This window comes from Arachis duranensis, chromosome 4 (genome assembly GCF_000817695.3).
Source record: "Arachis duranensis cultivar V14167 chromosome 4, aradu.V14167.gnm2.J7QH, whole genome shotgun sequence".
NCBI lineage: Eukaryota > Viridiplantae > Streptophyta > Magnoliopsida > Fabales > Fabaceae > Arachis > Arachis duranensis.
The window spans coordinates 75,306,783-75,318,998 of record NC_029775.3 but is presented as its reverse complement, the minus strand read 5'-3'; the positions used below and the strand labels follow the sequence as shown (position 1 = coordinate 75,318,998).

General features: G+C 30.1%; 1 protein-coding gene, 2 long non-coding RNA genes and 3 other non-coding genes across 6 annotated transcripts; 5 read left to right on the top strand and 1 right to left on the bottom strand.

Annotated features, from left to right (window-relative positions):
- The first annotated feature begins 56 nt into the window (after positions 1 to 56).
- LOC127746580 (uncharacterized) lies at positions 57 to 1,574 on the top strand. Its single transcript, XR_008008327.1, has 2 exons — positions 57 to 426; positions 1,200 to 1,574. It is a non-coding gene; the product is annotated as an uncharacterized LOC127746580 (long non-coding RNA).
- LOC127746910 (small nucleolar RNA snoR26) lies at positions 342 to 432 on the top strand. Its single transcript, XR_008008722.1, has one exon. It is a non-coding gene; the product is annotated as a small nucleolar RNA snoR26 (small nucleolar RNA).
- On the top strand, positions 518 to 607 carry LOC127746911 (small nucleolar RNA snoR27). The gene has a single exon (XR_008008723.1). It is a non-coding gene; the product is annotated as a small nucleolar RNA snoR27 (small nucleolar RNA).
- On the top strand, positions 1,259 to 1,365 carry LOC107484626 (small nucleolar RNA snoR109). Its single transcript, XR_001591195.3, has one exon. It is a non-coding gene; the product is annotated as a small nucleolar RNA snoR109 (small nucleolar RNA).
- A 2,091-nt stretch (positions 1,575 to 3,665) lies between the features above and the next one.
- On the bottom strand, positions 3,666 to 5,216 carry LOC107484625 (L-type lectin-domain containing receptor kinase VIII.2). The gene has a single exon (XM_016105173.3). The coding sequence runs from the start codon at positions 5,018 to 5,020 to the stop codon at positions 3,965 to 3,967; it is 1,056 nt and encodes a 351-aa protein (XP_015960659.1). The 5' UTR covers positions 5,021 to 5,216; the 3' UTR covers positions 3,666 to 3,964.
- A 3,779-nt stretch (positions 5,217 to 8,995) lies between these two features.
- On the top strand, positions 8,996 to 10,822 carry LOC127746581 (uncharacterized). Its single transcript, XR_008008328.1, has 3 exons — positions 8,996 to 9,356; positions 10,458 to 10,488; positions 10,565 to 10,822. It is a non-coding gene; the product is annotated as an uncharacterized LOC127746581 (long non-coding RNA).
- Positions 10,823 to 12,216: the final 1,394 nt, after the last annotated feature.

The window sequence follows — 12,216 nt, the reverse complement described above, 5'->3', positions numbered from 1 at the left end:
AAGGAAAAATACACATACATACACTAAAAAATAAAATAACAAAAAAAGAAAAAAAACACGAATCGTTCATTCGTTTGGGAATTCTGGAGGGGAATACAATATCAGCTGGACCAAACACCCTCTAGGGTTCCCCAGAGTTCTATAAATTTTAGAAAACCCTAAAGCCTAAACGCAATATTTTAACAGTTAAACCAACATCTTATACCTCATAAGCACCGATGCGCATAGCATTCATTCGGAATTCGAAGAATGAGATCCAAGTCTATAGTTCCCTGTTTCAGATTTAAGCTATCCTCAAAGTTTTACCGTTTATGTTTACTTCTGATTCTTAGTTTTATATACGAGCATCAGTGATGAGCAAATTCAAAATTGTTATCCTTGCACTTTGATTACCCGTGAAGAAGCTTATGGGGAATTATTTCTGAGGTGCTCTGTTTATAAATCAATATCTCATTTTCATTATCGGAAAAATTTATCGTTGTGATTTATTCGCTAAAGGAATTGGGTGGTTGGATTTTCTGGATCGGTGATGTTATTTTTTAAACTGCGTTATCTATCTGAAACTTCCTACAGGAATTGAAGATAACATAACTTGCTGAGATCCATCGATTATTTACCCCTGTTCATTCCTAATCACGTAACTACCTTTCGCTGTTAAAAATCGTTGCCATAAATGCTTTGGTAAATGGATGTTTGAATGTTTGATGATTGGTAGTGAAAGTTATGTCAAATGACATGTTTGTGTGTGATACTCTGATTTTTTAGATTTTAATTTAATTTTCGAACCTCTGTTTTATATCTTTGATTTGAATCTATTTCGCTGATAGAACTGTTATTCTTTAGGCCTCAAACGGATACTGATAGGAACTATGTTTTTATTGCTAGTTTCTGTATTTGTATTATGTCCTCATTGTCTTTAGTGTTTGATATATTTGGATTAAGATATGAGATCAACAGTGGCAGTTAGAAACTGTGTAATGTATTTGCAATTCTTTTCCAAGGAACTGAAGATAACTGTAATATGACTTACTACAATTCAGTGATTCTTTAAGGTGCTGCCATCCGTGCCAACTAAGGTTAAATATTGTCTAGAATGACCAAAAAAAAAAAAATTACAACGATACTTTCTAGAACATAATTTGCATTCTTTAATATCAATGAGTTCATCTAATTTCAGTTTTGTTCAAAAATGCATGTAGGCTACATGTACCAAGGGAAGGGTGAATTTTCAGTACTCTTCATCTTGAATGTGCCATACCGGCTGTAGCCAAATTGAAATTCGGTTAGGGAAGTTTACTGGCCGGTTGTTGTTACATCCATTTTTAGGTCTCGTCGACAAATCTGCTTACCGAGCTTCTCACACTCATTCCACAGGGATGGCTACGACTACCAGGCTCGGTTACCTGCACTTCACCTCAATTCCAGCCCTGCTAGTATTTACATATTTTTGCTTTGTAGATTTCAGTTATTAGTAAAGTCTTATAGAAAGAGTTGTTACATCTGTTATTCATAAATTAATTAGAAAATATAGTTTATGAGAAATAAATAAAGAAAACGTGGTTGGTGTTTGCTGATGATCAATTGAACAGGATGATAATGGTTAGTCTTCTTTTTGTAGCCTTAGAGTGATAATGCCTCCCAAAATTAAGAGTCCCATTCGTTTCTCTAAATATTGTTGATAATGTTATGTTATACCCGACTTTTAACTCTAAAATGTAGTAATTATTAAAATTGCTCTGCTTTATTTGATTCAAGAAAATGAATTCCTATTTATTTTAATTTGATGCGATGCAAGATTTGATTCTTGTTTTCTCTGATTTTTGTTTTGAGAAAAGACAAAGCTTTTGATATTTGTCAGCTAAATACAATTGTAATTGATGTAAATTTGATTTTTTTTAATTGTTTTTTTTCTGGTGTTGAGGTCAGGGTTCAATGCATTTGTTGGGTGTTCTATTTTGGCTAGTATTATTTCAAATGCAATGTAAATACAATGGAGAAATGTTGATCACTTAATTTTTGTGGGGAATTTTTTTTGGGTTTCCCATGGCATTGTTCAGCTTGATAGGCCAAGGTCTAATAAAATGGATGAGTAAATTGATTATTCGACCAACCCAAGTTAGTTAGTTTATTTGTGGCGAGTTTTCAATAGACAAGATCTTTTGCAAATAAGCATCTATATCCATCCGATATCATCTCTTTGGCAGCAAGTATGGACCATGAATTTAAATGTCTTGATTCTTCTTCCCCAAGAAACTAATTCCTTAGATATTTTATAGTACTATTATTTCATTATGAAGGCATGGTTTGTTAGACAGTTGAATGTTTATGTAAACTAATAACCAATTTGGTTCAATCCGTAAATGAATAAATTCTCTGTAAAAGCAATGAATAGATGAGCTAAAAATGGCATATGAAGTCATCAAAATCGCTTAGCCACCACCTTCTCGACGAGCATAGCCAGCAATGCCACATGGTTAACATATTAATTGATAAAGGCAGAACATATAGTACACACATTTATGAATTATGATAAAGCCACAACTTGGTAAGAAAATACCAAACCCATGTGATGATGTGCTACGACCGAAGCTGACCGAGGAACAAGAAACTAACTTCAAAACTCAAGTCAAAACATAAATAAACTATGCAAGTGTGCTTACTACTTCTTATCATTTTTATATATAATTATCATTCCTATTTCCTACTACTCAACTTGAAAGCACTGGAAAGTGGTATTGCTTACTATTTAACTAATCCAAGTTTGTCCTAGATGCAGCCATTTGAACTATTTCAGTACCCATAATTTAAACTGTGTAAGGTTCAGGACAAGGTTAGGTTACTGTGTTCTGTAATTAGTCAATATGATAAAAACATGCCAAAAGGAAGCAGCCAACTAAAAATATTCCTACAATTGCATTCAAATAAAAAACTATAGTAAGTAACCAAACCAGATAATATAAAACTAACTATCGATTCTAGTACTTAACCCCCACCTTGAGGGAAACGAGTTTACTTGCTTTTGGAAGATATAAAAATTATATCCAAAAAAGGTTTATCACAAGCAGTCAAGCAGATTCAAATTCTCTTCCCCAAGCAAGTATACAGAGTAAATGGTTTGCAGGAAGCTTTAAAGGAATTTACTAAAACAAAAAGACAAGCAACTAAAATGTTTGATTTTTCATGCGTCTCATAAACCAAAAAAAAACTTAATTTCAAGTGTGCTAGATGTTAGCAACAGGCACTATGAAGTGCACAAACAAATCGAAATTCTGGTACTCTCAGAAGACAGTTGCATTACTAAGATTGGTGAAGGAAAGAGTACAGAAAGGCTACGTTATTTCAGAAACCAGAAATCAAGTTACAGACAAGACTATCTAAATATGAATATCTCAAGTTTTCGGGGGCGAAGATAAAAAATACAATTTCAGATCAGACCATGCTTAACATCAATACTCCATTCAAAGTTGCACCTTTTTATGGCAACCAATGCTTGAGTTAATTTACTCTGTGTTAGTAAATGGAAAACAACATAACATCAACATAAAGGATTCAACAAATCAAAGGAGATAGTGTTGTGTAGAAGCCACTCATCCATGTATCATAATTTTCTTATATTTGCATCCCTAAGCAAATAAATATAAATCCACATTGGTACTAATGTACTATGGGCCAATCAACATTGAATAAGTAGATTGATTGTGGTTATTAGTGATAACCATATATATAATAAATCTCTATCAGCAACATTACACAATATATTGATAAACAAAAAAGGGGTAAGCTATGTAATATTGGATGCAGAGTTGGATCTGGATCTCAATTATCTTAACAAAAGACAATAACGTAGGAAAAAGTAAACTAACCAGTTCTTTACCAGAAGATTACAACAAAACAAAACCTGAATACAAGCAACATTGATTTACAACACAACTGTGAATGGCACAATTAGCTCCCTCCAGCAGATCTACTCCTTAGCACCTTTGATGGGTTTATCTACAACAACGTCGACTTTCTTGTACTCGAAATCCATTGGCTGCATAACATACTCCTCCGGCATCACCGGACGTCTATTGCCGAAGATGGTCCACACATAAAGCACAACAAATGCTGTCAAAGCTCCACATCCGGCACCGAATATCATAGCAGCAAGAATTCTCAAAAGGCAGTCACTCTTTGGTTTCACCACTGGAGCCTCAGTTTCCTTGGTAGCAAGGACCTTCGGATCAACCGGCTCGGAGTGCATCCAATGCGGGAAAATCCTCAAAACAAAGCTCCACGAATAGAGAAAGCATGCTTGAGAGCTATTAATATTATCATGCTTTTTCACTGGACTAAATCCCACAAACATTTCTTTGGACTCCCAAACACTTGGGAAATCAATTGAATGCCATATAATTGGATCATATGGCCTTGAATGACCAAATTGATTCAATCTAACTTCTAATCTCCTAGAACTTGCAACATAATCAATCCAAGCATGCATTTTTTCACCACTTCTTACAACAGAAGAAACATTGCTTTTTTTAGCAGGAACTGAATCACCAACCTTAATGGCCACATTAAAACTAGCAGAACCCCTATTTGCAATACTAAACTCAATACCAACAACATCAAATCCGCTTTTTCCTTTCAATCCAAGAGAGAACCCTGATGAGTTATTACCAAAAAACTCACCTTCAGAACCACTTGGAACCATAACAAAAGCCAAGCCATCCCCACCCTCATTGAAGGAAATTGAAAAAGCAAAGTAGGTTGAAAATGAGACCAAACCCTTTGATGCAGCATCAACAAGCTTGATGGGGTTCTTTCTCATCACTTTGCCAGACCCAGAGAGCATAACCTCAGACTCGCCATTGACAACCCTTGCATTACCATAAAGTGCTACACTTTGCTTGAAAATTGGATCTTTTCCCAAGTCTGTGAACGAAAAAGATGGAACTGGGTTCAAAGCTTGGATTTTGAGGAACAAGTTGAGGAATGTGAAGGCAATGATGCAGTGAGAAGTGGAAAATGAGGCCATAATTGAAATGGGTTTGAGCTGAATCTTGCAGTGTGTGGCTCTCTAGTGTTGGTGAGTTAATCCCATTTGCATAAAAAAAAGGTGAATTTTTCTTTTCCTTTTCAGTTTCTACTTTCTAGGGTTTGTGGAGTGAAGAAGAGAAGAGAAAGTAAAGAATATTATTGCGAGAAGAGAAAGTTGTGGGGTTTGGAGGTTGTGAAAATTAAATAAAAGGTTTTTAACTGAAATAGTAAATCAATTTGCGTTAACCAATTTGGTTCATCAAGTGTTATCTCACTTATCTATTTAAATAAATAATAAGACATGTAGTAATTTATTAATTAATAATAAAATTTTAGATAGAGTTATGATTTACGATAAATTAATCTTTAATAATACCGTGAACAAACAAGAAAATTTTTAAACTGCTTTTTTCTGCAACTTCGTGCTTCACCACACTTTCCCTCTGTGGTTGCTGAACAGTGGAATATAATAAAGATTTTTATTTTATTATTATCATATATCTTTTGTTTTCTTCTTTGCAATTTGTTGCCTTTTCCACCCTTTCCTTGTCAATGTTCACTACACCCTACAATTATTCATAAGCAGTTACTTTTACTTATAATGTTAAGAAATTATGTATTCTATACAATCAAGAATAAATAACTAACAAAATGCTACATAGAGATATCTATTTCTATTTCTAAAATATACAATGAGAATATAAGAAAAAGTTTAGTGCATGAATTTTTCCTAAAATATTATATATAATTTATAAAAATTATTATTGGAAAGACATGAAAATAAAATATTTTAATTAGAACTTGACAAATTATTATTATTATTATTATTATTATTATTAAATCACTAGTGCATTATATTTCCATGTAACAAATTTAAAATGCATACCCAATATTGTTAGTGAAAGTCAGTTATACACATAATTTAAAAAAAAATAATTAAACATGCTCTATCATTAAATATTTTATTGTAACATATAATTTTTCCTTCTTTTTAATGAGACCTGAAGTTAGAATTGATTTGGTTAAATGTTTTGAAGAAGTATGCGTAGTTTTCAAAAATATAATCAATTTATTTTGTATTTGAAAAATTAAAAAAAATGTGCTTTTATTTGAAGTTTTAAAAATTTAAAAGTACTTTTTGAAATATTTAAAAATGTCTTTTTTAAAGTTAGTTTGTATTTATCAAAATAAAAAGTTTTAATATAATCTCATGTATAATGTATTAATAAATATCTAAATTTATCCTTATATTTATATCAATTATGGTCTTTTTATTTATAATTTAAAAATTATTTTCTCAAACATAATCGTTTTTTATATATTTATAGCAAGTCATTTTTGTTTGATTTACAAAACATAAATATTAAAATTTATAAAAAAAATTATATTTCAAAAACTAGTTTTGATGGACTACTTTCAAAAAATAAAAACTTTACTAAATCGATTGTTTATTTATATTAAGCTAAAGCTTCAATTTAGTTGGAGTAATATAATTATTACATTTTTTTTTAATCATGATTTATTTCTTTGTCTAAATTTCTAGACCAATTTGGTTGAAGCTTTTTTTATTTAAATAAAAAATTATTTATTAACTTCGATAAAGTAGAAAACATTTTCAGTTTTATATATGTATTATATTGTGAGGGTATTTGGGCTAGTATGTAAAATGCACTAAAACAAATTACTCCAATTTTGTAATAAAAATTGCAAAATAGGCTCAATTCAAAATCGATAATATTTCGCTAACAAGTCAGCAAAATACATTAGAAATTGAGTATATCCTACTTTGTAACTAAGGTAGCGAAATACGTGTAGTCTATCATTACTTAGCAACCTTAAGTATTAGTTATGGAAAAAAAAGACATCCTTATAAATATCAGATCTCCAAACACTATAATGTGATCATATTTCGTTTCTCACACACTCAAATTGCTAGCAAACGTCTGTTGTTTATTCGAATGCAACTATCAGATACAACTGTAGTTGTGTATTTTTTGAATGCAATGATCCTCTTATAATGCATATTTAGTAGTTGCAATCTTTGAGCGAGCTTATAAATTTTATTCTAGTGAACATGTGCTTATGAATTAAGCATATCAGAAAGGTGGAATATCAATTTTTTTTTTTTCCATTTGATGTTATTCAAAGTGTTAGATATCAAGTGTTCTAGTTAAAGCACTTTCATACTATGTTCGATTATCATAGAAAAATTGTAGCTCAACAAATAATGAAACTTTATATTGAGTTGTACATTTTATTAGTAGTTCTTTATTTTTTTTATTTAGTTCTACTGAATCATCATGTGACATGTCATAATCTATCTGATGAAATAAGTGATTTGACTTATAATTATATTTCAAAGATTAATATGATTTACAAATTTTTTTAGAATCAAATTTAAGAACGAATTAGTTATATCTTTGAGGAACAAATTTGAGTATTAATTAACATTTCTAAATAACCATCTAAATGTTATCCCAAAAAGAAAAAAAAATGATGATAATCACGAATTGACCACTTATAGAAATGACACATTTTGTCAAATTGAGTTCATTTTTAAAAACAACTAGCTCCTTGATATCTTGGAAACGAATCTTTTATTAGGGGCAAAAATAATAGTTTCCTACTTAAGGGGGAAAAAAAAAAGATGTACAGCAAGGACCAAGGACACATAACGTCTTATAGTTCTTGTACAATAAATTTGCGATATTCAACGTTTTTGTTCTCTTTATTCTGTTTGTAGTATGCGCTAATGTTTAATTAATCAAGTATTATGTTTGATGGTATTTCAGTTTTCTGAGACTATAAATACATGGGAATGGTGCTTTGCGTGAATTGATGATGTTTTCAGACTAGTGGTTTTAAATAGTTTCACATGATATATGTGAGGATGTATGTTATGTATGGTATCTTTTCAGCATTTAAAATGAGTACTGAATCGAATGAAACTTCTCTTTCATATTTAAGTTTGTATAGGAAAATATTATATTAAGAAAAAAAATAGGCTATTATTGTACATTTAAAACAAATTTATTAAAATATAAACTTCATATCTTAAGAATGTTTAGTTATTTAAGCTTTCAAGGTTAGAAAAATTACTTTTTAACGATTATTTATTTTATTTTTAGTAATAATAAAAGCAATTGCAAATATATTTATTAACATTAGACATTAACCATTTTATACTTTTTTAGCGACAATTATATAATTATCGATAAAGAATTTTTTAATAAATGCAAAAAATATACACTACAAATATATAATTGCTATAAAAACATAAGTTAGATAAAACATATAGATTTGAGCTTTCGAATATAAATCAAATTTGTGTGCTTCAATTTACGTGCATATGTGCAAATCAAGTTTAACTTACTCCTTACATAGATTCAAATAGAATACACGTGTAATAAAATTCTAATGAAGATATTTCTGTAATTTTAGATTCTAATAATTTTATTAAGGTAAATTATCCAAAAAAATTAGATATGGTTATACTATGAAAAATAATTATTTTGATCAATCAATAAAATAAGAAATAAACAAAACATTAACAAGAGAAAAAAAAAACTTTAAAAGAAAAAATATTGACGAATTATTAACTGAACATGTTAGCTCTCCTTATTTTTCCTATAATATACGAAGACTTCCATAATTCTTATGATTATAGTGCCTATGGTAGTTATTAAATTTTAACATTACTTGTAAAGTACAGCTAAATGTACAAAATTATATTGTTGCAATATCTACGCATATAATAACATCTTTTAATTTAAGAAAAGTATGAGTAGTCAATGACTTTAGTCTACAATGTATATAATAAGGGTCAAATTGAAATTAATATCAAATTAAGTTAATTAATTTTAAATTTTAAATTTTTTAAAAATAAAAAATTCAAAAAAAATCTGTTCTGACTTTTAACTCAAACCTTAAATCCTCTCTCCCAAACCTCTAATGTTGTGCCGCTTTACTCTACTCCTAACAACTATACGTTCTGTTTCTTCGCGCCGTCACCACGCTACCCCCGTTCTCATTGTAGACCGCGACAGCCACCGCCATTGATGCAGGAGACCGTCACAACCTGGCCGCCGGACAACCGCACGCCGCGTGGCCCTGTATCGCACCATACTCATCTCTGAACGCTGCGTCTTCTTTGCGTCGTCTGTGGTCTGCTATCAACGAATCCAACGCTACCATTTTCTCTGTTTGATCGCGACGCTTCTCTTTGTCCCCGGTCAACGTCCACCACGTCTTCTTGATTGACTCATCTCTTGCTGCTGATGCTTCTCACTACAAAGACTCTAAGGCCTATCACAAGGATATAAACCTCCTTCCTAGTGAGTTTCAAGTTTTTAACTTTTTGTCTCCCTCTTTATCAAGTTTGTTTTTCTATCTTTTAATAGAATTCTTTTGTTCTGCCACCATTGAGTAATCAAATTGTGATTATTGGCTGCTATGTCTTTATTTGGGGTAATGGCTTGAAAGAGTTAATTGTTTCTCATAGAATTGTCTTGCTTATTAACCACATGATACTAGCATTGAGAAAAATTTTCTATTTTATGTTTATTATAATCACAAATTAGGCTCCAATATTTTATTACAATATACTTGAAACCCCAATTTATGTTGGATGCACAGTTGCACATAATTGTTGTAATGTCTCTTGTTTCTATTAATGAATTTGGTATTTCTTGAAGAGCTTATTGTAATTTCCTACTATGCTTCTCGCAGTTGAATGATATTCATATGCTATTGAATTATTCTTTCTTAAAATTTGTAGTGAGGTTAAGAGGTATGGTAGATAGAGGGGTAATTGGATAAAAGATGACATGCCATATTATGAACTTTTCAGTTTACTTTGTGCCCCAAAGGCATCTCTCTCAACTGCATTTTTATTTTTGATGCTCTCTTCCCTTTAAACACATGGTGTTTTGGTGCAAAGTCTGACATTTGTGATTGAACATTAGGTACAAAAAGGATAAATTAAGTGTGTCATAGAATCCCAAAGTTTTTTAATAGTTAACCATGATCATTTCATCTAGTGTCATTTTGGTGAGTAATAGAGGATTTATGCTGACAATCTAACATGTTGACTCGGCAATAATGGTATGAAGAATAAATATTTTTCATATGATATATAATAAATAGTTAAGTATAACTTTGATCTTGTTTTCTACAGTAGAGTAATTAAGCTTAAATTTGATGCTTTTAACTATAATATTGTACATCCGTTAAGAAACACTTTAAAGCATGCACTCATGGTTACATGCATATGTATGTACATGTAAACATAACTTCATAGTATAATGGATGCAACTAATATTTTTATCATATTAGTAAAATCTTCTTTCATGTCTTACTCTTACTTTCAACATACTTATATGACTTTCTTTATTGCAAGACTATTAACAGTAATTAATGTTTCTTTTTTCTCTAAGAGATGGATTAAAGGTGCGAGTGGCCTATCAGGTATAATATAGCTTATTTTCAAGTAAAATGTTCACGACAACATTAAATTTGTTAACCTGTTAATTGCTTGATACAGGATCTTCCAGGAGCATATAGTGAGGACGCAGCATTGAAAGCATATCCAAAATGTGAGATTGTGCCATATGACAAATTTGAAGAATGCTAGAGATTTGGAATATAATTATTAAGTTTTTAGTTGGTTGGATTAGATTCAAGTAAATACAATTAAATTATGTTAGATGTTCATTTTACTAGGTATACAAATGGTTATTTTCATTGTTAAGTGGATGTTTGGTTTATAGTATTAGATTCAAGTAGATATAATTAAATTATACTGGTTGTTTAGTTTAATAGGTATATGAATGGTTATTTTTATTTTCAGGTGGATGTATGATTTTTTGTATTAATTAATTTTAATGTACTAATTGTGTAAAACGTTTTACCTAATTGACCAATTACATCTATTTTTTTAGATAATTATTCACGCAATCAAAGTAAAATAGTAGTAACAATGATTAGATACATGCATAAAACTAATTTACACTGACAATGTATTAAAATTAAATTAATCTTTTAGTCGTTAGAAAGAGTTACTAGAAAATTTTATCATTCTCAATATATATAAATTTTATAAATAGTGGTGTAAATTAAATTGTGACAAAGATTAAATAAGACTGAACTCACCTTTGATTTTAATATTTTTCTAAATTAACCTGCATCTATATATGTGGTTCATGCATTTGCATCATTCAGATAGTTATAATCCCTTTTAAAGTATAATATATTCGTGTCATTAATGCTCGAAAGGTAACGATAATGAGAAAATGAAGGGTTAAGTAATTAATTTTTACCCTTTAGAATCCAAAGAAATAATAGAATAATAAAATGCATTAAACAAAAAGAATAAGTTACTTTTGTCACAAAATAGTTATCTTGCTATTGTTGGCTAACTGGAGCACATGATCATTGATCACTAGTGAAATGGTCAATTTCAAATAATATTTTTAAATTAAAATATATCAGATATTCATTTTACTAGGTATGCGGATAATTATTTTGATTTTTAAGTGGATATTTATTTGATTGGATTGGATTTAAATAAGTACAATTAAAACACACCGAATGTTCAACTCACTCAGGGAATATACAATAGTACTCAAATACTAATATTAATTGCTAAACAGAAAGAGAACATAAAAAACAAAACCCCTAAAAAAATAATAACCAGTTAGGGAAATAGGTGCTTGTCGATGGAAAACAACCATCTAATAACATGCTAAAGTAACCATCTACAAAATGTCAATTAGATATCAACAATAGTCCACACAGCGAGATAGAAATAAACAGACATATTTGAACCAAGTTTCCAACACAATAATCATGCAGCAAGTGAGGTTTTGACTGTGATAAATCCAACAACTCAGCAATATAAATACAATATAAATACTGTAGTACTCAAATAGTAAGATAAATTGCTAAACAGAAAAAAAAATAAAAAACTAAAGCCCTGCAAAAAAAATAACCAGTTAAGAAAATAGGTGCTTGTTGATGGAAAACAACCGTTCAATAACTTGCTAAAGTAACCATCTACATAGTATCAACTAGATATCAATAATATTCCATACAACGAGGGAAAATAAAAATAGAAATATTTGTACCAAGCTTTTGCAATTCTTCTCGCGCAAAAATTAAATAAAAAAGCAACCATCCACATAACATTTTTATTCC

Excerpts from the sequence above, each read along its gene's own strand:
- LOC107484625 (XM_016105173.3), bottom strand. The coding sequence starts at position 5,020 with ATGGCCTCATTTTCCACTTCTCACTGCATCATTGCCTTCACATTCCTC.